At 46.3% G+C, this 27366-nt stretch overlaps 1 protein-coding gene across 2 annotated transcripts in view; it reads right to left on the bottom strand.

The window, feature by feature from the left end:
* The window catches only part of LOC140076219 (transforming growth factor beta-1-induced transcript 1 protein-like), an 89982-nt gene that overhangs the window by 7337 nt on the left and 55279 nt on the right, over positions 1-27366 (bottom strand). For both annotated transcript variants that reach the window (XM_072122730.1, XM_072122731.1), the window contains exon 8: positions 16697-17038. In XM_072122730.1, coding sequence (XP_071978831.1) covers positions 16697-17038 — 342 coding nt within the window. The remainder of the gene's footprint in view (positions 1-16696; positions 17039-27366) is intronic.

The raw sequence follows: 27366 nt of genomic DNA, 5'->3' as shown, positions 1-27366 counted from the left end.
ACCAGGTCCTGATGGTATAACATGTGAATTCTATAAGAAGTTCAGAGACCTCTTAGCCCCGATCCTTGTGGATGTATTTACTAATTGTCTAGAAAATCACCTGATGCCTCCATCCATGAGAGTGTCCTCCCTTATTCTGCTGTCCAAAGGTAAAGAGCCTAGCGACATCAAGAACTGGAGGCCGATCGCCCTCTTGAATGTCGACAGGAAGATTTTGGCAAAAGTTCTGTTTTCTAGGTTAGTCTGTATGTCCCCGGCACTGTTGGCAGGCTCTCAGTACGGCACAGTAAGAGGGCGGAACATCTCTGGAGCAGTCATCTCGATAAGGGAGATGTTTGAGAGATGTAAAGCTCTGAGGTGTGGGAGATATGTTGTAGGTCTGGACCAGGCTAAAGCCTTTGACAGGGTTGATCACGATTATCTATGGGCCACTTTATCAAAGTACGGTATTCCGGGACAATTTATAGATTGGCTGAGAACTTTGTATAGAGAGGCGAGGAGCTTTCCTCTGATCAATGGTTGGCAGGGGGACACTTTTGAAGTAGAGGCAGGGGTGCGACAGGGCTGCCCCCTGAGTCCGCTGCTGTATGTGTTTGCCATAGACTTGTTTCTGCGATCACTGCAGCGGTGTGATTTTCAGGGGGTGCCGGTCCCCCATTGCTTGCCTTTGAAGGTAGTCGCCTACGCGGATGATGTGACTGTGGTGATATCTGAACCTCGTGAGGTGGAGATGTTGTCTGCAGCCATCAGAAGCTACTCAGAGGCCTCCGGGTCTCTGGTCAACCTTGAGAAGAGTCAGGCTTTCTGGACATTGGATACTGCTCCTGGCTTTGATCTGCCACAATTCGCCAAGGCCTCCACCCATATTAAGATCCTTGGGGTTAAATTTGGGAGGGAAGATAATGCCAAACTAAATTGGGAAGAGAAGTTGGATACCGGAAATACAAAGGTTCAGCGATGGAAGAACTGGAGGCTGACCTATAGAGAAAGGGTTACTCTGATGAAGACTTACCTGGTCCCTGTCTTCCTGTACGTCTCTGTCGTCTTTCCTTTGCCAGAATCTTTCTCCGCTAGGCTCTTTAGCCTGTTCTTCCAGCTTTTATGGGGGAACAGGTTGAACCCAGTAAAAAGAGGGATCACCTACCTGCAGAGGAGAGAGGGTGGGCTGGATATGTTAAATCCAAGGGTCTTTTTTGACTCCATGTTTCTGAAAGTTAATTTTGGTTGCCTGGACTCAAACAATGGTCTCCTGTGGGTAAGTAGTGTCAGGGACTGGATATTGCCTTTTGCAGAGTCTTGGGTGCGAGGCGGCAGTCTCAAGAGGGGCCGATGGACTCCTGGCTTCCTCCCCCAGTATCTGGAGTATGGTCTTAGGTGTTTGAAAAAGTGGAGGATAGACAAGACATTTTTAGAGAGTAAGACCAGAAGGGACCTCTATATGAGTGTCTGTAGGACCTTCTATACTGTTCAGCCAGCTCTGAGGGACTGCACAAGGGCCACCCTGCAGGAAAGCCTGAGGTTCCTTAATGGACCGAGGCTTCCAGCCAAATTCTTTGACATCGCCTGGTTGTCTCTGCATGGGAGGCTTTTTGTCAGAGGAAATTTAAAATTCCTGAGTCTCTCTGACCGTATGTGTCCCTTAGGATGTAACCAAGAGGAGACTATGGAGCACTTTACCACCGAGTGCCAGGGAGGGAGGCAGATATGGCAGGAAGTGTCCCGCAGGCTGAATATACCACGTCTACAGTCTCTCAGATACCCAGATATCATCTATGGGGTAGCACCACACATAACGGACATTGACCGGGGGACCATGTACCTCATTATCACCACCATAAAGTATTACCACTGGCACAACAGGGCCCGAGTCTCCATCCACAGCGAGACCTTCCAGCACATGACCGCAGTCACACTGATCATGTCTGAGCTCAGGTGGATCCGATCCATAGAGATTGGGAAAAGTGATGGGAATAGAAAGTTATGGAGGAACATAAGTCTATACTGATGCATCATGTAATTCTGTTTATTTATGATTTTTTTTTTTTTTTTTTCCCTTAAACCAGTGATGGACATTTAAGTTATTAGAAATGGAATTTTGATGTATGATGTCTTGTAAATTCTGATAAGTATGTAAAATGTATTTTGTTTGTTTTTTACTAATAAAAATTGCCCCCTATGTACAGGAATATAACTACTGTAATACTGCCCCTATGTACAGGAATATAACTACTATAATACTGCCCCCTATGTACAGGAATATAACTACTATAATACTGCCCCCTATGTACAGGAATATAACTACTATAATACTGCCCCCTATGTACAAGAATATAACTACTATAATACTGCCCCCTATGTACAGGAATATAACTACTATAATACTGCCCCCTATGTACAAGAATATAACTACTATAATACTGCCCCCTATGTACAGGAATATAACTACTATAATACTGCCCCCTATGTACAAGAATATAACTACTATAATACTGCCCCCTATGTACAAGAATATAACTACTATAATACTGCCCCCTATGTACAAGAATATATCTACTATAATACTGCCCCCTATGTACAAGAATATAACTACTATAATACTGCCCCCTATGTACAGGAATATAACTACTATAATACTGCCCCCTATGTACAAGAATATAACTACTATAATACTGCCCCCTATGTACAGGAATATAACTACTATAATACTGCCCCCTATGTACAAGAATATAACTACTATAATACTGCCCCCTATGTACAGGAGTATAACTACTATAATACTGCCCCTATGTACAGGAATATAACTACTATAATACTGCCCCCTATGTACAGGAATATAACTACTATAATACTGCCCCCTATGTACAAGAATATAACTACTATAATACTGCCCCCTATGTACAGGAATATAACTACTATAATACTGCCCCCTATGTACAAGAATATAACTACTATAATACTGGCCCCTATGTACAAGAATATAACTACTATAATACTGCCCCCTATGTACAAGAATATAACTACTATATTACTGCCCCCTATGTACAAGAATATAACTACTATAATACTGCCCCCTATGTACAAGAATATAACTACTATAATACTGCCCCCTATGTACAAGAATATAACTACTATAATACTGTCCCCTATGTACAGGAATATAACTACTATAATACTGCCCCCTATGTACAAGCATATAACTACTATAATACTGCCCCCTATGTACAGGAATATAACTACTATAATACTGCCCCCTATGTACAGGAATATAACTACTATAATACTGCCCCCTATGTACAGGAATATAACTACTATAATACTGCCCCCTATGTACAAGAATATAACTACTATAATACTGTCCCCTATGTACAAGAATATAACTACTATAATACTGCCCCCTATGTACAGGAATATAACTACTATAATACTGTCCCCTATGTACAAGAATATAACTACTATAATACTGCCCCCTATGTACAGGAATATAACTACTATAATACTGCCCCCTATGTACAGGAATATAACTACTATAATACTGCCCCCTATGTACAAGAATATAACTACTATAATACTGCCCCCTATGTACAAGAATATAACTACTATAATACTGCCTCCTATGTACAGGAATATAACTACTATAATACTGCCCCCTATGTACAGGAATATAACTACTATAATACTGCCCCCTATGTACAAGAATATAACTACTATAATACTGCCCCCTATGTACAGGAATATAACTACTATAATACTGCCCCCTATGTACAGGAATATAACTACTATAATACTGCCCCCTATGTACAGGAATATAACTACTATAATACTGCCCCCTATGTACAAGAATATAACTACTATAATACTGTCCCCTATGTACAAGAATATAACTACTATAATACTGCCTCCTATGTACAGGAATATAACTACTATAATACTGCCCCCTATGTACAGGAATATAACTACTATAATACTGCCCCCTATGTACAAGAATATAACTACTATAATACTGCCCCCTATGTACAGGAATATAACTACTATAATACTGCCCCCTATGTACAGGAATATAGCTACTATAATACTGCCCCCTATGTACAAGAATATAACTACTATAATACTGCCCCCTATGTACAGGAATATAACTACTATAATACTGCCCCCTATGTACAGGAATATAACTACTATAATACTGCCCCCTATGTACAAGAATATAACTACTATAATACTGCCCCCTATGTACAGGAATATAACTACTATAATACTGCCCCCTATGTACAGGAATATAACTACTATAATACTGCCCCCTATGTACAGGAATATAACTACTATAATACTGCCCCCTATGTACAGGAATATAACTACTATAATACTGCCTCCTAGAGGTGAGGTTGTGTGTGGTGAGAGCTCTTGACCCTCCTCATGTCTGGAGCAAGCCCAGGGCGGGGCCACCCTGGGTGGGGAGATTCCCCAAGCGAGGCCCAGGCTTCCAGGCCTAAACCAGGTGAAAACTCAAAGACAACTCTAAAGATGGATGCAAATCCAAAAGTTATCAGTAAGCAAGAGAATCAACTGAATTGCAGTAATGTGGAGAATGTTGAAGTGAAGAAAGTGAGTGCAGCAAGCAGAGAAGAAAGTTCCTCACCAGCCCAGCGTGGAGGAGCACAGGTGAAGCAGATTGTCAGACCAGCAGCAGGTGCACAGCCCCCCACTCCTCCACCCAGACAGAGGAGAACATCCATAGAGAAACAAACCCTGCAAGAAAACCTGCAGCAGAGGGATGTGGTGACCAGCATGGCCGCTGCAGGCCGCACCAGATCTGCTGTGAAGCCACAACATGTCCCTGCAAAGGCCGGTGCAAGCCTGGAGATGTGACACACAAGGAGACCGGTGGATGCACTCAGCCTGGAGGACTACAGCGACCAGCACGGCAGGTGAAGGAGACAGGTGGATGCACTCAGCCTGGAGCACTACAGCGACCAGCACGGCAGCTGAAGGAGACCACCCGAGTGCCTGAGCTGCAGTTGGCGGAGGAGATCCCGGCACTGGTAAGGAGGATGGGGGAGCTAAGTCACCACAAACAGATGCTGCAAGTGCAAATAGACTGCATGTATTCACTAAAAACTGCGCACCCTGAGAGTAGCGCCCTGTATGACTCTAAGCTGCACTCACTGAGCAAAGAGCTGGCGGTGGTGGTGGGAGAGATGGACTGTGTCCTGGAGAAGATGGGGCCGCTGTCTGAGTCCTATAGGAACAAGGAACGCTTTGCCAGACAGAACATAACATCTATGTCCAGACCCTCTGACGCTGCGTCAGTGTCCAGCATGCCCCCTGATGATAGAGGCACACGTCCCATACTGCAGGCCCCAAGCTTTGTGTTTCATGAGGGCGAGAAGGGAAAACAGCAGCTGCAAAGGTCTGCAGCCGTCCATCAGCAGGAGCATGCACAGGCACAGGCACCACAAGTCCCAGGAGGCACTACACCGCAGCAGGAGCATGCACAGGCACCACAAGTCCCAGGAGGCACTACACCGCAGCAGGCACAGGCACCACAAGTCCCAGGAGGCACTACACCGCAGCAGGAGCATGCACAGGCACCACAAGTCCCAGGAGGCACTACACCGCAGCAGGACAGTGGACATGCACCTATGTGTCCGGGTGATGTGGTGATCCAGGACTGTTCTACTGCTGGAGCAGACAATGGGGACACTGGTGGTCATCATGATGTTCCTGAGGGGTCGGGGGATGGAGGGGACCCTGAATCTGTATGGGATGTGCAGTCACCTGAGGATAACATAGAGGTGGATGGGGGAAAGGGGGTACAGGACAATGTAAGTGACTTCCCCCCTATAACATCGAGCCCCCCAGTTGAGTCAGGTCCCTCTAGATCAGGTTCTGGTAAAACTGCACCTCCCCAGCTCCTTCTTTATAGGGAGAGAGAAAGGCGTCTGCTTCTATCCCGGGCAACCAAGAAAGTGCTTCAAGTGCGGTAAGATCGGGCACGTGGCCAATATATGTACAGTGGTGAAGTGTAACCTTTGTGGGGAGGTCGGTCATCTCAGTGCCACCTGTGAGAGGGTGAAATGTAATCTGTGTGGTGGTATGGGCCACCCGCACAAGGATTGCCCGGAGGCCTGGCATAACATCGCCAGGGACTTCTCAGATGATGAGATGGTGCAGAAGGCAGACGCCTTAGAGGAGGAGGCCTTGGTGTCAGGGAAAATTTTGACCAGGCGGGAGGTACAGGGGTCAGGTGATGCTGTACCAGCACCTCAGATGTCGGATGGTGCTCAGGGGAGTTTGGGGGTGGTAATTCAGGAGCAGCCTCAGGCAGCCACTTCTGTAGCTCCTGGTGAATATGAGGAGGTAAAAAAAAACAAGAGAAAGAAAAAAGATAAATCCTCCCGTAAACCAGAGGAAGAGTGCAACTTAGGTCCAAAAACCAGGAAAAAGTCCAGTGGTGATACCGGGGTCATGGTCCTATCTAACAGATATGATGTTCTGTCTGAGTCAGAAGGTGATTATGAGCGCGAGTTACAGCGCATTGATAATGAGTGTGAGGTGGACACAGGAGACCCCCCAACTAAGAAGAAGCCCCCTCCTGTAGAGGCTGCTGAGGAGTCGGACATGGAGACTGGTGGTGTACAGGGAGATTCTGACTCTGACATATGATGATGGGGGTCGCTGCTCTGCTCTTTTTCATTGTAATGGCTGGGTTCTCTCTAAAAGTTGCTTCTAGCAACGTCAACAGCATTAAAGTAAGAAGGACCAGACACGCTGTATATGACCACCTAAGATATTTGGGGGCTGATGTCATCTTCCTGCAGGAGACCCGTCTGACCACCTTAGGGCATCTCCGTGAGGCTGAGCGTGAGTGGCGGTCTGGTCCTTCTTACTGGTCACTGGCTGTGGAGCCGTACGCCGGGGTCGCCATACTATTTAACACCACAGACGTGACGGTGCACAGGCTGACGGAGGTCGCTATGGGGAGGTGCCTGGTGCTAGAGGTGACCATCCATGGTAGGCGGCTCCGGCTGATCAACATCTATGGCCCACAGACAGTGACAGAGAGAATCCAGCTGTTCAACGAGGTAAAACAATATCTTTTTACCTCGATCCCTGTAGTATTGGCGGGCGACTTTAATGTTACCATGACATCGGGTGACAGGTCCTCGGGCAGAGCAGTGGTCAGAGACTCCAAAGTACTACAGAACATCGTATCACAGGCCCATTTATGTGATGTGTTCACCCTGGATGGGAGGAAACCTAAATACACCTACTCCTGTGCTGACAGGAACAGTAGGATTGACATGGCGTTTGTAAGTCCTTCAGAGACTGTTAGTGGGATGAGCGAGAGAGTCGTCCCATATTCTGACCATCTTGTCTTATTGTTTTGTATGGGAGCCACTAACCGCTCGGATATTGGTCGGGGGTTATGGAGGCTTAACTCCAGCATCCTGGATGATGTATATGTCCAGAATTGTATCCACTCCCTTTTTCAGGACCAGCTCCAGAGAGTAGACTTCTATGACAACATATCTGACTGGTGGCAGAACGTCAAGGAGGAGATCCGGTCCCTCTTGAAGAGACTGTCAGTGAAGAAGGGTAAGAGTAAGTACAGCCAGTATCTCAAGCTGCGGAAAGAATTGGAGTCAATGTATTCGGCGGGAGGGGGGGACAAACAAAAGATTGACCGACTGAAGTCTGAGATAAAGCAGTATCAGTACAGCCGCTACACGTCCCTGGTAATAGAAAGAGATTACGGAAAACTGGGCGTCCCTGATCCGTATGAAAATTGCCGGGAACGTGTGGCCAAGAAATCGATCACAGGTCTCACTGACTCCCTGGGAGTTTTACAGGAATCTCGGGAGGGTATCCTGGGGGTGGTGAGATCCTACTATGCTGAGTTATTTCAGAAGAAGGTTTTGGATAAAAAGAAAATGGCTCAATTTTTGGAGGCAACTCCAGGCCCTGACACTAGAGATTTGAACTTTTCTCCTTTGACAGCGGGAATAACAGAGGAGGAGGTTAAAGAGGCCATTGATAAGTTACATCTGAAGAAGGCACCAGATCCTGACGGTATTACAGCTGAATTTTATAAAAAGTTTAAAGACCTCTTAGCCCCGATCCTTGTGGATGTGTTTACCAATTGTCTAGAAAATCACCTGATGCCTCCATCCATGAGAGTGTCCTCCCTTATTCTGCTGTCCAAAGGTAAGGAGCCTAGTGACATCAAGAACTGGAGGCCGATCGCCCTCTTGAATGTCAACAGGAAAATTCTGGCAAAAATTCTATTCTCTAGATTAGTCTGTTTGTCCTCGGCACTGTTGGCAGGCTCTCAGTACGGCACAGTAAGAGGGCGGAACATCTCTGGAGCAGTCATCTCGATAAGGGAGATGTTTGAGAGATGTAAAGCTCTGAGGTGTGGGAGATATGTTGTAGGTCTGGACCAGGCTAAAGCCTTTGACAGGGTTGACCACGATTATCTATGGGCAACTTTGTCAAAGTACGGTATTCCGGGACAATTTATAGATTGGCTGATAACTTTGTATAGAGAGGCTGAGAGCTTTCCTCTGATCAATGGTTGGCAGGGGGACACTTTTGAAGTAGAGGCGGGGGTGCGACAGGGCTGCCCCCTGAGTCCGCTGCTGTATGTGTTTGCCATAGACTTGTTTCTGCGATCACTGCAGCGGTGTGATTTTCAGGGGGTGCCGGTCCCCCATTGCTTGCCTTTGAAGGTAGTCGCCTACGCGGATGATGTGACTGTGGTGATATCTAATCCTCGTGAGGTGGAGATGTTATCTGCAGCCATCAGAAGTTACTCAGAGGCCTCCGGGTCTCTGGTCGACCTAGAGAAGAGTCAGGCTTTCTGGACATTGGATACTGCTCCTGGCTTTGATCTGCCACAATTCGCCAAGGCCTCCACCTATATTAAGATCCTTGGGGTTAAATTCGGGAGGGAAGATAATGCCAAGTTAAATTGGGAAGAGAAGTTGGATACCGGAAATGCAAAGGTTCAGCGATGGAAGAACTGGAGGCTGACCTATAGAGAAAGGGTTACTCTGCTGAAGACTTACCTGGTCCCTGTCTTCCTCTACGTCTCTGTCGTATTTCCTTTGCCAGAATCTTTCTCCGCTAGGCTCTTTAGCCTGTTCTTCCAGCTTTTATGGGGGAACAGGTTGAACCCAGTAAAAAGAGGAATCACCTACCTGCAGAGGAGTGAGGGTGGGCTGGATATGTTAAATCCAAGGGTTTTCTTTGACTCCATGTTTCTGAAAGTTAATTTTGGTTGCCTGGACTCAAATAATGGTCTCCTGTGGGTAAGTAGTGTCAGGGACTGGATATTGCCTTTTGCAGAGTCTTGGGTGCGAGGCGGCAGTCTCAAGAGGGGCCGATGGACTCCTGGCTTCCTCCCCCAGTATCTGGAGTATGGTCTCAGGTGTTTGAAAAAGTGGAGAATAGATAAGACCTATCTGGAGAGTAGGACCAGGAAGGACCTCTATACCAGTGTCTGTAGATCATTCTATACATTACAGCCAGCTCTGAGGGACTGCACAACGGCCACCCTGCAGGAGAGTCTGAAGTTTATGAATAGTCCTAGGCTTCCTGCAAAATTATTTGACATTGCCTGGTTGTCCCTGCATGGGAGGCTCTTTGTTAGGGGCAATTTAAAATTCCTGAGCGTCTCTGACCGTATGTGCCCCCTAGGATGCCCCCAAGAGGAGACCATGGAGCATTTTACCACCGAGTGCCCGGGAGGGAGGCGGATATGGCAGGAGGTGTCCCGCAGGCTCAGAATACCACGTCTACAGTCTCTGAGCTACCCAGAGATCATCTATGGGGTAACATCACACAAAACGGACATTGACAGGGGGACCATGTACCTCATTATAACCACCATAAAGTATTACCACTGGCATAACAGGACCCGAGTCTCCATCCACAGCGAGACCTTCCAGCACATGACCGCAGTCACACTCATTATGTCTGAGCTCAGGTGGATCCGATCCATAGAGATTGGGAAAAGTGATGGGAATAGGAATTTATGGAGGAATTTATGTCGGGACTAATGCATCGTGTAATTATGTTTAATCCTTTTCCCTTTAACCAATGATGGACATTTAAGTTACTTATTATACATTTATTTATTAATTTCAATGTATGATTTCTGTTAAATTCTGATTGGAATGTACCATGTATTTTGTTTGTTTATACTAATAAAAATTGCCCCCTATGTACAAGAATATAACTGCTATATTACTGCCCCCTATGTACAAGAATATAACTATTATAATACTGCACCCTATGTACAGGAATATAACTACTATAATACTGCCCCCTATGTACAGGAATATAACTACTATAATACTGCCCCCTATGTACAGGAATATAACTACTATAATACTGCCCCCTATGTACAGGTATATAACTACTATAATACTGCCCCCTATGTACAAGAATATACCTACTATAATACTGCCCCCTATGTACAGGAATATAACTACTATAATACTGCCCCCTATGTACAAGAATATAACTACTATAATACTGCCCCCTATGTACAGGAATATAACTACTATAATACTGCCCCCTATGTACAAGAATATAACTACTATAATACTGCCCCCTATGTACAGGAATATAGCTACTATAATACTGCCCCCTGTGTACAAGAATATAACTACTATAATACCGCCCCCTATGTACAGGAATATAGCTACTATAATACCGCCCCCTGTGTACAAGAATATAACTACTATAATACTGCCCCCTATGTACAAGAATATAACTACTATAATACTGCCCCCTATGTACAAGAATATACCTACTATAATACTGCCCCCTATGTACAGGAATATAACTACTATAATACTGCCCCTATGTACAAGAATATAACTACTATAATACTGCCCCCTATGTACAAGAATATAACTACTATAATACTGCCCCCTATGTACAAGAATATAACTACTATAATACTGCCCCCTATGTACAAGAATATAACTACTATAATACTGCCCCCTATGTACAAGAATATAACTACTATAATACTGCCCCCTATGTACAAGAATATAACTACTATAATACTGCCCCCTATGTACAGGAATATAACTACTATAATACTGCCCCCTATGTACAAGAATATAACTACTATAATACTGCCCCCTATGAACAGGAATATAACTACTATAATACTGCCCCTATGTACAGGAATATAACTACTATAATACTGCCCCCTATGTACAGGAATATAACTACTATAATACTGCCCACTATGTACAAGAATATACCTACTATAATACTGCCCCCTATGTACAAGAATATAACTACTATAATACTGTCCCCTATGTACAGGAATATAACTACTATAATACTGTCCCCTATGTACAGGAATATAACTACTATAATACTGCCCTCTATGTACAAGAATATAACTACAATAATACTGCTCCCTATGTACAAGAATATAACTACTATAATACTGCCCCCTATGTACAGGAATATAACTACTATAATACTGCCCCCTATGTACAGGAATATAACTACTATAATACTGCCCCCTATGTACAAGAATATAACTACAATAATACTGCCCACTATGTACAGGAATATAACTACTATAATACTGCCCCCTATGTACAGGAATATAACTACAATAATACTGCCCACTATGTACAAGAATATAACTACTATAATACTGCTCCCTATGTACAGGAATATAACTACTATAATACTGCCCCCTATGTACAGGAATATAACTACAATAATACTGCCCCCTATGTACAGGAATATAACTACTATAATACTGCCCCCTATGTACAGGAATATAACTACTATAATACTGCCCCCTATGTACAAGAATATAACTACTATAATACTGCCCCTATGTACAGGAATATAACTACTATAATACTGCCCCTATGTACAGGAATATAACTACTATAATACTGCCCCCTATGTACAGGAATATAACTACTATAATACTGCTCCCTATGTACAAGAATAGAACTACTATAATACTGCCCCCTATGTACAAGAATAGAACTACTATAATACTGCCCCTATGTACAAGAATATAACTACTATAACACTGCCCCCTATGTACAGGAATATAACTACTATAACACTGCCCCCTATGTACAGGAATATAACTACTATAATACTGCCCCCTATGTACAGGAATATAACTACTATAATACTGCCCCCTATGTACAAGAATATAACTACTATAATACTGCCCCCTATGTACAGGATATAACTACTATAATACTGCCCCCTATGTACAGGAATATAACTACTATAATACTGCCCCCTATGTACAAGAATATAACTACTATAATACTGGCCCCTATGTACAGGAATATAACTACTATAATACTGCCCCCTATGTACAAGAATATAACTACTGTAATACTGCCCCCTATGTACAGGAATATAACTACTATAATACTGCCCCTATGTATAGGAATATAACTACTATAATACTGCCCCTATGTACAGGAATATAACTACTATAATACTGCCCCCTATGTACAGGAATATAACTACTATAATACTGCCCCCTATGTACAGGAATATAACTACTATAATACTGCCCCCTATATACAGGAATATAACTACTATAATACTGCCCCCTATGTACAGGGATATAACTACTATAATACTGCCCCCTATGTACAGGGATATAACTACTATAATACTGCCTCCTATGTACAGGGATATAACTACTATAATACTGCCCCCTATGTACAAGAATATAACTACTATAATACTGCCCCCTATGTACAGGAATATAACTACTATAATACTGCCCCCTATGTACAGGAATATAACTACTATAATACTGCCCCCTATGTACAGGAATATAACTACTATAATACTGACCCCTATGTACAAGAATATAACTACTATATTACTGCCCCCTATGTACAAGCATATAACTACTATAATACTGCCCCCTATGTACAAGAATATAACTACTATAATACTGCCCCCTATGTACAGGAATATAACTACTATAATACTGCCCCCTATGTACAGGAATATAACTACTATAATACTGCCCCTATGTACAGGAATATAACTACTATAATACTGCCCCTATGTACAGGAATATAACTACTATAATACTGCCCCCTATGTACAGGAATATAACTACTATAATACTGCCCCCTATGTACAGGAATATAACTACTATAATACTGCCCCCTATATACAGGAATATAACTACTATAATACTGCCCCCTATGTACAGGGATATAACTACTATAATACTGCCCGCTATGTACAGGGATATAACTACTATAATACTGCCCCCTATGTACAGGAATATAACTACTATAATACTGCCCCCTATGTATAGGAATATAACTACTATAATACTGCCCCCTATGTACAGGAATATAGCTACTATTATACTGCCCCCTATGTACAGGAATATAACTACTATAATACTGCCCCCTATGTACAGGAATATAACTACTATAATACTGCCCCCTATGTACAAGAATATAACTACTATAATACTGCCCCCTATGTACAGGGATATAACTACTATAATACTGCCCCCTATGTACAGGGATATAACTACTATAATACTGCCTCCTATGTACAGGGATATAACTACTATAATACTGCCCCCTATGTACAAGAATATAACTACTATAATACTGCCCCCTATGTACAGGAATATAACTACTATAATACTGCCCCCTATGTACAGGAATATAACTACTATAATACTGACCCCTATGTACAAGAATATAACTACTATATTACTGCCCCCTATGTACAAGCATATAACTACTATAATACTGCCCCCTATGTACAGGAATATAACTACTATAATACTGCCCCCTATGTACAGGAATATAACTACTATAATACTGCTCCTATGTACAGGGATATAACTACTATAATACTGCCCCCTATGTACAAGAATATAACTACTATAATACTGCCCCCTATGTACAGGAATATAACTACTATAATACTGCCCCCTATGTACAGGAATATAACTACTATAATACTGCCCCTATGTACAGGAATATAACTACTATAATACTGCCCCTATGTACAGGAATATAACTACTATAATACTGCCCCCTATGTACAGGAATATAACTACTATAATACTGCCCCCTATGTACAGGAATATAACTACTATAATACTGCCCCCTATATACAGGAATATAACTACTATAATACTGCCCCCTATGTACAGGGATATAACTACTATAATACTGCCCCCTATGTACAGGGATATAACTACTATAATACTGCCCCCTATGTACAGGAATATAACTACTATAATACTGCCCCCTATGTATAGGAATATAACTACTATAATACTGCCCCCTATGTACAGGAATATAGCTACTATTATACTGCCCCCTATGTACAGGAATATAACTACTATAATACTGCCCCCTATGTACAGGAATATAACTACTATAATACTGCCCCCTGTGTACAAGAATAGAACTACATAGGGGACATATACAAAAATAATATTACATTACAGAGTACAAACATTCATATGGAACAATAGGAGTGAGGGCCCTGATCACAAGAGCTTACAGACTATGAGGATGAGGGGGGACACAAGAGCTTACAGTCTATGAGGATGAGGGGTGACACAAGAGCTTACAGTCTATGAGGATGAGGAGGTGACACAAGAGCTTACAGTCTATGAGGATGAGGGGGGACACAAGAGCTTACAGTCTATGAGGATGAGGGGGGACACAAGAGCTTACAGTCTATGAGGATGAGGGGGGACACAAGAGCTTACAGTCTATGAGGATGAGGGGGGACACAAGAGCTTACAGTCTATGAGGATGAGGGGGGACACAAGAGCTTACAGTCTATGAGGATGAGGGGGGGACACAAGAGCTTACAGTCTATGAGGATGAGGGGGGACACAAGAGCTTACAGTCTATGAGGATGAGGGGGGACACAAGAGCTTACAGTCTATGAGGATGAGGGGGGACACAAGAGCTTACAGTCTATGAGGATGAGGGGGGACACAAGAGCTTACAGTCTATGAGGATGAGGGGGGACACAAGAGCTTACAGTCTATGAGGATGAGGGGGGGACACAAGAGCTTACAGTCTATGAGGATGAGGAGGTGACACAAGAGCTTACAGTCTATGAGGATGAGGGGGTGACACAAGAGCTTACAGTCTATGAGGATGAGGGGGGACACAAGAGCTTACAGTCTATGAGGATGAGGGGGGGACACAAGAGCTTACAGTCTATGAGGATGAGGAGGTGACACAAGAGCTTACAGTCTATGAGGATGAGGGGGTGACACAAGAGCTTACAGTCTATGAGGATGAGGGAGGACACAAGAGCTTACAGTCTATGAGGATGAGGGGGTGACACAAGAGCTTACAGTCTATGAGGATGAGGGGATGACACAAGAGGTAAAAGAGATTGTATAATGGTCCAGCCACTCTTTATAAGGGTATACTATAATACTGCCTCTAGTTCTAGTCCCCCACTCTGACCCCAGTTCTAGTCCCCGCCCCCTACTGCCCCGTGTAATGTTCCTTAATGTCCCCCTATGTTCTCCCTCTCACCTCACTCCTGCTGCTCTGTGCCCTCCTTCCCCCTGCAGGTCATGTGATCATGACATCATCATAGGTCCTGCAGGAGAAGGCAGTGTCCATGTCCTGGGGACACAGATGAGAGCGGGAGGATGCCGGAGCAGCGGGACAAATGTCCTGCACCAGCCTCCGATCTTTTGACCTTGTGACAGCGCTGCTGGGACGATTTTATGTTTCTTGCTGGTAACCATGGTAAATGGTCAAAAACTGAGAAGGGAAGGAGAAAAATTTTGCTTTTGGAGCACCCTAGTCACTAGACTGGTGTTTGGGTGCCCCTGAGGTACCAGTACAATAGAAACCCTCAAGTAGTGACCCCATTTAAGGAAAGGGCACCCCTCAAAGAATTTATTTAGGGTTGTATAAGCATTTTAACCCATAAGATCGGGGCTCAAATATAACACAAATTTAATGGTCTTCAGTAAAATTTGCTTTGCAATTTCTCAAAATTTGTCATTGTAGTGAAAAGTATTTTGCCCAATTGAGGCCAGTGGAGACAAACACCCAAAAAATCATCATGCAGGTTCTCCCGGATACATGGCAATAGTCTACAGGATGGAGACACGGCAGGGCTCGCAAGAGAATGGCATTTGGAGCACAGACATTTACTGTACATTTTTCTTTGGCATCATCAAACATTTGCAGATGCCCTTACGGATCAGTACAGTAGAAACCCCTGAGAACTGACCCTATTAGAAAACTACGCCCCTCCGTGAATAAATCTAGGGGTATAATGAGCATTTTAACCCCACAGGTGGACCCCAAGGATGGTGCATAATGGAGAGTGCATAGTACAAATTATCCATCATGTCACCTTGTGCCCATCTCCTGCCACGGGAGACAAACACCCTAAGAATCACGATGCGGGTTCTTTTTACATTTTTACGTTTTCCCCTGCATCTACAAGAACCTCAGTTACAGTTACAGCCTGACCCTAGCCTTAGCCTGTCTCTATCGTTCTGTAAATTGCTGGATCTTCTCAATAAAATGAGCCAATATCTATACCAGGCCCTATGTTTGGGTTTCTCATAAGATTGTAGACATCATCAGAGCCTTCTAGGTCCTGGACGCCTTGGGGTTAGGGTTACCATACCAACACTTACCTGTCCTGCTATGGGTCGCTGGCAGCTTTCACACAGGCCTTTGGGTATAGTTTCTATTCCTTGTTGTTTCAAACCAGACTGAAGTTTTACCAACATGGAGTCCAGTCCATCTGGTTCTGAACTTTTGTGGTTGGACGTTACTTCAGGAAGTCTTTTCTGTGCATCAGAACCTTCCTGTGCGACTCCAGAAGTGGATATTTGAAGTCTTCTTGTGTCAGGATCTCCAGGGTTGGCCGATGTCTCATGACATTTTGGGGGCGCACACATGGTTTCTGCAGCGCCAGAATCGTTATCTGAGGTTCCAGGTCCGGTGGCTTCAGGCTGCTGCTGCACCAGAGACATCTACAATAGCAAATCACAGAAAGTCTAATATGTAGACATGTAAGGCACCTGTGACAATATATACCGACCAACATCTAAATACAAGCAAAGATGTTAGTGGAAATGTTTCCATAAAAATATCATATTGGATTCATTATTGTTATCCAATAAGATTACATCTAAGAATCTGCTCCAGAGATAGTGGAGTTGGACACTCAAGCCATTAACTTGGAGGCAATAAAACGTTCACACCCTAATTAACCTAATTAACCCCTTAATGACAGATCCAGGTTGTAGCTTAAAGCGTAGCTGTAAAGTTATTGACAAAAACTCGTTTTAGCGCGGCTGGAGAGAGACTTTGACAAGACTTCCAGTGATACCTGTATCCTGCTGCTGCTTCTTCCTATCCTGAGATATAGGGGGAATAGATATATGAGGTTTCTGTAATATCCTCTCCACTTCTCCTGGAGTGGGTGGGGCTTCTTGGGTGTGACATCACCTAGGGGCAGTGAGGCTTGAGCACTGAGGGCATTCACATGAACGTGCACAAACTGCTCAGCCAATCAGGACACAGAATCAGTGTTACTGCTTGTACAGAGATCTAGTGCAGAGCGAGGGAGACACAAAACACTGGATCCATGCATCACACAGTAATCTACTACATCCCAAAGAAAAGATTTTCAAATGCATCAGAACAGCTGAGAAGAGGACATTTGCTGACTACATAGCTGTTAACATTGTGTTTACAAAATGCATTCATTAATGCAATGTTAATACATATGTTAAAATAATATTAACACATGTTTGCTAATACAATGGCAACACGTGTTAAAATTGTCTTACTGTGTTTTAACAGTGTCTTAACATAAACTAACATAATGTTAACACATAGTTAACACATTCTTTTGTTAAATCTCCTCTTCTCATCTATTCTGATTCACTTGACAACGCATGTGTTTTTCACTATAAAACACCTACATAGAAAAAAAAATGATGAACACATGGCAGCATCACAGTATATATATATATATATATATATATATATATATATACACCCCAGAAGACCCCCCTCTCTGAGAGGACCCCCTCCCTAAAAGCTGCCCCCCCAACTACAGACCACTCCTTCCTGTACAGAGATATCTGCGGCGCTGTGTGTGCAGGTTCTGATCCAGTTATTAGAACTGATGGGGCGTCTGAGCTCTGGCTTTATTTGTGCATTTATACTTTCATACATAGACTTTCTGCTAGTGATGTGTCATTTGCAAACGAGCCGGCTCTTTTACATGGGAGCCGTTTCCTCTCAGTGAGCCTACGGATCACTTATCCCCTTCCCCGGTTGACTGGCTGCACTGCGGCTCGCTATCACTAAGCCAGATTGCTAAGGGTGATGGCAGACGTGCAGTCTTGTAAACGCAGACCAAGCCGCACCCACCAGGGCTAGCCGCGGCTCAATCGCATCGGCGTTTCTTTGGAAACGCCTGCAAAGGTTTTATACTTTACAGGTACTCTGTAGGCTCAGCCCCAGTTTTTTTAATCTGACGTCAGGCGTTTAATATTGTTCGAACACTTTGGGGCAGATTTACTTACCCGTTCCATTCGCGATCCAGCGGTGCGTTCTCTGCGCTGGATTCGGGTCCGCCTGGGATTCACTAAGGCAGTTCCTCCGACGTCCACCAGGTGGCGCTGCTGTCCGCCGAAATGCACTCAAGTTCACCGGCCTATTCCTAGTGAAGGTAAGTGCAAGTTTCGACACATTTTTTTTTTTTTTTCAGGGGAAATCGGCGCAAATCGGAAATATTCGGGTAACACGTCTGGAAAACGCAAATCAGGCCCTTAGTAAATGACCCCCATTGTATTTGGAACACACAGCGGGCGGTAGAAGGGAAGGAGGACACATGTGGATGTTACTTGTATGGACACAGCGGGCGGTAGAAGGGAAGGAGGACACATGTGGATGTTACTTGTATGGACACAGCGGGCGGTAGAAGGGAAGGAGGACACATGTGGATGTTACTTGTTGTATGGACACAGCGGGGGGTAGAAGGGAAGGAGGACACATGTGGATGTTACTTGTATGGACACAGCGGGGGGTAGAAGGGAAGGAGGACACATGTGGATGTTACTTGTATGGACACAGCGGGGGGTAGAAGGGAAGGAGGACACATGTGGATGTTACTTGTTGTATGGACACAGCGGGGGGTAGAAGGGAAGGAGGACACATGTGGATGTTACTTGTTGTATGGACACAGCGGGGGTAGAAGGGAAGGAGGACACATGTGGATGTTACTTGTTGTATGGATACAGCGGGGGGTAGAAGGGAAGGAGGACACATGTGGATGTTACTTGTATGGACACAGCGGGCGGTAGAAGGGAAGGAGGACACATGTGGATGTTACTTGTATGGACACAGCGGGGGTAGAAGGGAAGGAGGACACATGTGGATGTTACTTGTATGGACACAGCGGGGGTAGAAGGGAAGGAGGACACATGTGGATGCTACTTGTATGGACACAGCGGGGGGTAGAAGGGAAGGAGGACACATGTGGATGTTACTTGTATGGACATAGCGGGGGGTAGAAGGGAAGGAGGACACATGTGGATGTTACTTGTATGGACACAGCGGGGGGTAGAAGGGAAGGAGGACACATGTGGATGTTACTTGTATGGACACAGCGGGCGGTAGAAGGGAAGGAGGACACATGTGGATGTTACTTGTATGGACACAGCGGGGGGTAGAAGGGAAGGAGGACACATGTGGATGTTACTTGTATGGACACATGGGGGGGGTAGAAGGGAAGGAGGACACATGTGGATGTTACTTGTATGGACACAGCGGGCGGTAGAAGGGAAGGAGGACACATGTGGATGTTACTTGTATGGACACAGCGGGGGGTAGAAGGGAAGGAGGACACATGTGGATGTTACTTGTATGGACACAGCGGGGGGTAGAAGGGAAGGAGGACACATGTGGATGTTACTTGTATGGACATAGCGGGGGGTAGAAGGGAAGGAGGACACATGTGGATGTTACTTGTATGGACACAGCGGGGGGTAGAAGGGAAGGAGGACACATGTGGATGTTACTTGTATGGACACAGCGGGCGGTAGAAGGGAAGGAGGACACATGTGGATGTTACTTGTATGGACACAGCGGGCGGTAGAAGGGAAGGAGGACACATGTGGATGTTACTTGTTGTATGGACACAGCGGGGGGTAGAAGGGAAGGAGGACACATGTGGATGTTACTTGTATGGACACAGCGGGGGGTAGAAGGGAAGGAGGACACATGTGGATGTTACTTGTTGTATGGACACAGCGGGGGGTAGAAGGGAAGGAGGACACATGTGGATGTTACTTGTTGTATGGACACAGCGGGGGTAGAAGGGAAGGAGGACACATGTGGATGTTACTTGTTGTATGGATACAGCGGGGGGTAGAAGGGAAGGAGGACACATGTGGATGTTACTTGTATGGACACAGCGGGAGGAAGAAGGGAAGGAGGACACATGTGGATGTTACTTGTTGTATGGACACAGCGGGGGTAGAAGGGAAGGAGGACACATGTGGATGTTACTTGTTGTATGGACACAGCGGGGGTAGAAGGGAAGGAGGACACATGTGGATGTTACTTGTATGGACACAGCGGGGGTAGAAGGGAAGGAGGACACATGTGGATGTTACTTGTTGTATGGACACAGCGGGGGGTAGAGGGGAAGGAGGACACATGTGGATGTTACTTGTATGGACACAGCGGGGGGTAGAAGGGAAGGAGGACACATGTGGATGTTACTTGTATGGACACAGCGGGGGGAAGAAGGGAAGGAGGACACATGTGGATGTTACTTGTATAGACACAGCGGGGGTAGAAGGGAAGGAGGACACATGTGGATGTTACTTGTTGTATGGACACAGCGGAGGGTAGAAGGGAAGGAGGACACATGTGGATGTTACTTGTATGGACACAGCGGGGGGTAGAAGGGAAGGAGGACACATGTGGATGTTACTTGTATGGATACAGCGGGGGTAGAAGGGAAGGAGGACACATGTGGATGTTACTTGTATGGACACAGCGGGGGGTAGAAGGGAAGGAGGACACATGTGGATGTTACTTGTTGTATGGACACAGCGGGGGGTAGAAGGGAAGGAGGACACATGTGGATGTTACTTGTTGTATGGACACAGCGGGGGGTAGAAGGGAAGGAGGACACATGTGGATGTTACTTGTATGGACACAGCGGGGGTAGAAGGGAAGGAGGACACATGTGGATGTTACTTGTATGGACACAGCGGGGGGTAGAAGGGAAGGAGGACACATGTGGATGTTACTTGTTGTATGGACACAGCGGGGGTAGAAGGGAAGGAGGACACATGTGGATGTTACTTGTATGGACACAGCGGGGGGTAGAAGGGAAGGAGGACACATGTGGATGTTACTTGTTGTATGGACACAGCGGGGGGTAGAAGGGAAGGAGGACACATGTGGATGTTACTTGTATGGACATAGCGGGGGGTAGAAGGGAAGGAGGACACATGTGGATGTTACTTGTATGGACACAGCGGGGGGTAGAAGGGAAGGAGGACACATGTGGATGTTACTTGTATGGACACAGCGGGGGTAGAAGGGAAGGAGGACACATGTGGATGTTACTTGTTGTATGGACACAGCGGGGGGTAGAAGGGAAGGAGGACACATGTGGATGTTACTTGTATGGACACAGCGGGGGTAGAAGGGAAGGAGGACACATGTGGATGTTACTTGTATGGACACAGCGGGGGGTAGAAGGGAAGGAGGACACATGTGGATGTTACTTGTATGGACACAGCGGGGGGTAGAAGGGAAGGAGGACACATGTGGATGTTACTTGTATGGACACAGCGGGGGGTAGAAGGGAAGGAGGACACATGTGGATGTTACTTGTATGGACACAGCGGGGGGTAGAAGGGAAGGAGGACACATGTGGATGTTACTTGTATGGACACAGCAGGGGGTAGAAGGGAAGGAGGACACATGTGGATGTTACTTGTGCAACACCCTCGCCGATGCAATGGCGAGGTAGTGCTTGCGAATAAGCCCCATAACATGTCACCACATCATACAGGGGACATTGCAGTGGTTAATCCTGCCTGGCAAGGCAAAAGTTAAATCTGTATATGATGTAAAAGTCCAGTATCCAATGATATGTGTTACATCCTGTCTTTGTGAACTGAGAGGTAATTGGAGGAGCAGCCACCACCTGACCAAAGGGAGGTAATAAAACTCCTGGCCAGGAATGTTCTAGAGAACACTCCGAGAGTAGTCTCTCTTAGGAGAGTTAGGAGAGCAGTCTCTCCCAGAAGGGAGAAGAGGCCGGTCCTAGTCAGGCCCTCTGGGTCTGCAGGACACATGCAGAGAGTAGTTAGCTGAGCAGCAGCTCAGAGTCTCTAGCACACCGGACCAGTGCAGGAAGAGCCTTGCCCCTGCCTGAAGTGGAGAATAAGACTAGAGTTAGTGTAGTGAGGAAAGGGGTATCATCCTACCTTCAAGGGTGATACCTGAAGAGATCCAGGACCGAGCTGAAGCATCCTCTAAGGACACAGCTGCCTCCCAGCCTGCCCTTACATCCAGGCTGGTGACCTACATCCTGTGGCTCCCTCCAAATACCTCTCCAGTGCTCCATCTACCTGTTAAAGGCACGTTTGCTGAAGTTCCTGCGGTTCCAATAAAGAACTGTAAGTTGTTTTCTTCAACTACTGTCTCCGTCTGGTCCCTGCTAACACGGCTGCCTTCACCACCGGCACCCTGTCCATCACCCAGAGACTCACACTCGGGACATTAAGGGGTTGCCCCAGGGAGATCCGCTATAGCAGCCTCTCCCTCATCATTTCTTGCCAACACCACCCTGCTGGAGACCTGCCAGGCTGTAGGACAGCCCTCCGGTTACCCCGTACCAAGCACCGTGACACAAGCGTGCTTAGGCCGCAACCGCCAGCCACTCAGGTACTGCGGGCCCCGGCTGTCTCTAGGCCTCACCTCAAAGGGCTAGGCCCCGGTGGGGGATGTTGCACTTGTATGGACACAGCGGGGGTAGAAGGGAAGGAGGACACATGTGGATGTTACTTGTATGGACACAGCGGGGGGTAGAAGGGAAGGAGGACACATGTGGATGTTACTTGTATGGACACAGCGGGGGTAGAAGGGAAGGAGGACACATGTGGATGTTACTTGTTGTATGTACACAGCAGGGGGTAGAAGGGAAGGAGGACACATGTGGATGTTACTTGTATGGACACAGCGGGGGGTAGAAGGGAAGGAGGACACGTGTGGATGTTACATGTATGGACACAGCGGGGGTAGAAGGGAAGGAGGACACATGTGGATGTTACTTGTATGGACACAGCGGGGGGTAGAAGGGAAGGAGGACACATGTGGATGTTACTTGTATGGACACAGCGGGGGTAGAAGGGAAGGAGGACACATGTGGATGTTACTTGTATGGACACAGCGGGGGGTAGAAGGGAAGGAGGACACATGTGGATGTTACTTGTTGTATGGACACAGCAGGGGTAGAAGGGAAGGAGGACACATGTGGATGTTACTTGTTGTATGTACACAGCGGGGGTAGAAGGGAAGGAGGACACATGTGGATGTTACTTGTTGTATGGACACAGCAGGGGTAGAAGGGAAGGAGGACACATGTGGATGTTACTTGTATGGACACAGCGGGGGGTAGAAGGGAAGGAGGACACATGTGGATGTTACTTGTTGTATGGACACAGCGGGGGGTAGAAGGGAAGGAGGACACATGTGGATGTTACTTGTATGGACACAGCGGGGGTAGAAGGGAAGGAGGACACATGTGGATGTTACTTGTATGGACACAGCGGGGGGTAGAAGGGAAGGAGGACACATGTGGATGTTACTTGTATGGACACAGCGGGGGGTAGAAGGGAAGGAGGACACATGTGGATGTTACTTGTATGGACACAGCGGGGGGTAGAAGGAAAGGAGGACACATGTGGATGTTACTTGTATGGACACAGCGGGGGATAGAAGGGAAGGAGGACACATGTGGATGTTACTTGTTGTATGGACACAGCGGGGGGTAGAAGGGAAGGAGGACACATGTGGATGTTACTTGTATGGACACAGCGGGGGTAGAAGGGAAGGAGGACACATGTGGATGTTACTTGTATGGACACAGCGGGGGGTAGAAGGGAAGGAGGACACATGTGGATGTTACTTGTTGTATGGACACAGCGGGAGGAAGAAGGGAAGGAGGACACATGTGGATGTTACTTGTATGGACACATGGGGGGGGTAGAAGGGAAGGAGGACACATGTGGATGTTACTTGTTGTATGGACACAGCGGGGGTAGAAGGGAAGGAGGACACATGTGGATGTTACTTGTTGTATGGACACAGCGGGGGGTAGAAGGGAAGGAGGACACATGTGGATGTTACTTGTATGGACACAGCAGGGGGTAGAAGGGAAGGAGGACACATGTGGATGTTACTTGTATGGACACAGCAGGGGGTAGAAGGGAAGGAGGACACATGTGGATGTTACTTGTATGGACACAGCGGGGGGTAGAAGGGAAGGAGGACACATGTGGATGTTACTTGTTGTATGGACACAGCGGGGGGTAGAAGGGAAGGAGGACACATGTGGATGTTACTTGTATGGACACAGCGGGGGGTAGAAGGGAAGGAGGACACATGTGGATGTTACTTGTATGGACACAGCGGGGGGTAGAAGGGAAGGAGGACACATGTGGATGTTACTTGTATGGACACAGCGGGGGGTAGAAGGGAAGGAGGACACATGTGGATGTTACTTGTATGGACACAGCGGGGGTAGAAGGGAAGGAGGACACATGTGGATGTTACTTGTATGGACACAGCAGGGGGTAGAAGGGAAGGAGGACACATGTGGATGTTACTTGTATGGACACAGCAGGGGGTAGAAGGGAAGGAGGACACATGTGGATGTTACTTGTATGGACACAGCGGGGGGTAGAAGGGAAGGAGGACACATGTGGATGTTACTTGTTGTATGGACACAGCGGGGGGTAGAAGGGAAGGAGGACACATGTGGATGTTACTTGTATGGACACAGCGGGGGGTAGAAGGGAAGGAGGACACATGTGGATGTTACTTGTTGTATGGACACAGCGGGGGGTAGAGGGGAAGGAGGACACATGTGGATGTTACTTGTATGGACACAGCGGGGGGTAGAAGGGAAGGAGGACACATGTGGATGTTACTTGTAGGGACACAGCGGGGGGTAGAAGGGAAGGAGGACACATGTGGATGTTACTTGTATGGACACAGCGGGGGTAGAAGGGAAGGAGGACACATGTGGATGTTACTTGTTGTATGGACACAGCGGGGGTAGAAGGGAAGGAGGACACATGTGGATGTTACTTGTATGGACACAGCGGGGGGTAGAAGGGAAGGAGGACACATGTGGATGTTACTTGTATGGACACAGCGGGGGTAGAAGGGAAGGAGGACACATGTGGATGTTACTTGTATGGACACAGCGGGGGTAGAAGGGAAGGAGGACACATGTGGATGTTACTTGTATGGACACAGCGGGGGGTAGAAGGGAAGGAGGACACATGTGGATGTTACTTGTTGTATGGACACAGCGGGGGGTAGAAGGGAAGGAGGACACATGTGGATGTTACTTGTATGGACACAGCGGGGGGTAGAAGGGAAGGAGGACACATGTGGATGTTACTTGTATGGACACAGCGGGGGTAGAAGGGAAGGAGGACACATGTGGATGTTACTTGTATGGACACAGCGGGGGTAGAAGGGAAGGAGGACACATGTGGATGTTACTTGTTGTATGGACACAGCGGGGGTAGAAGGGAAGGAGGACACATGTGGATGTTACTTGTATGGACACAGCGGGGGGTAGAAGGGAAGGAGGACACATGTGGATGTTACTTGTATGGACACAGCGGGGGGTAGAAGGGAAGGAGGACACATGTGGATGTTACTTGTATGGACACAGCGAGGGGTAGAAGGGAAGGAGGACACATGTGGATGTTACTTGTATGGACACAGCGGGGGTAGAAGGGAAGGAGGACACATGTGGATGTTACTTGTTGTATGGACACAGCGGGGGTAGAAGGGAAGGAGGACACATGTGGCTGTTACTTGTATGGACACAGCGGGGGGTAGAAGGGAAGGAGGACACATGTGGATGTTACTTGTATGGACACAGCGGGGGGTAGAAGGGAAGGAGGACACATGTGGATGTTACTTGTATGGACACAGCGGGGGTAGAAGGGAAGGAGGACACATGTGGATGTTACTTGTATGGACACAGCGGAGGGTAGAAGGGAAGGAGGACACATGTGGATGTTACTTGTATGGACACAGCGGGGGGTAGAAGGGAAGGAGGACACATGTGGATGTTACTTGTATGGACACAGCGGGGGGTAGAAGGGAAGGAGGACACATGTGGATGTTACTTGTATGGACACAGTGGGGGGTAGAAGGGAAGGAGGACACATGTGGATGTTACTTGTTGTATGGACACAGCGGGGGGTAGAAGGGAAGGAGTACATATGTGGATGTTACTTGTTGTATGGACACAGCGGGGGGTAGAAGGGAAGGAGGACACATGTGGATGTTACTTGTATGGACACAGCGGGGGTAGAAGGGAAGGAGGACACGTGTGGATGTTACATGTATGGACACAGCGGGGGGTAGAAGGGAAGGAGGACACATGTGGATGTTACTTGTATGGACACAGCGGGGGGTAGAAGGGAAGGAGGACACATGTGGATGTTACTTGTTGTATGGACACAGCGGGGGGTAGAAGGGAAGGAGGACACATGTGGATGTTACTTGTATGGACACAGCGGGGGTAGAAGGGAAGGAGGACACGTGTGGATGTTACATGTATGGACACAGCGGGGGGTAGAAGGGAAGGAGGACACATGTGGATGTTACTTGTATGGACACAGCGGGGGGTAGAAGGGAAGGAGGACACATGTGGATGTTACTTGTTGTATGGACACAGCGGGGGGTAGAAGGGAAGGAGGACACATGTGGATGTTACTTGTTGTATGGACACAGCGGGGGTAGAAGGGAAGGAGGACACGTGTGGATGTTACTTGTATGGACACAGCGGGGGGTAGAAGGGAAGGAGGACACATGTGGATGTTACTTGTTGTATGGACACAGCAGGGGTAGAAGGGAAGGAGGACACATGTGGATGTTACTTGTATGGACACAGCGGGGGGTAGAAGGGAAGGAGGACACATGTGGATGTTACTTGTTGTATGGACACAGCGGGGGTAGAAGGGAAGGAGGACACATGTGGATGTTACTTGTTGTATGGACACAGCGG

This window comes from Engystomops pustulosus, chromosome 8, assembly GCF_040894005.1.
Source record: "Engystomops pustulosus chromosome 8, aEngPut4.maternal, whole genome shotgun sequence".
NCBI lineage: Eukaryota > Metazoa > Chordata > Amphibia > Anura > Leptodactylidae > Engystomops > Engystomops pustulosus.
This window is presented reverse-complemented; position numbering and strand designations above follow the sequence as displayed.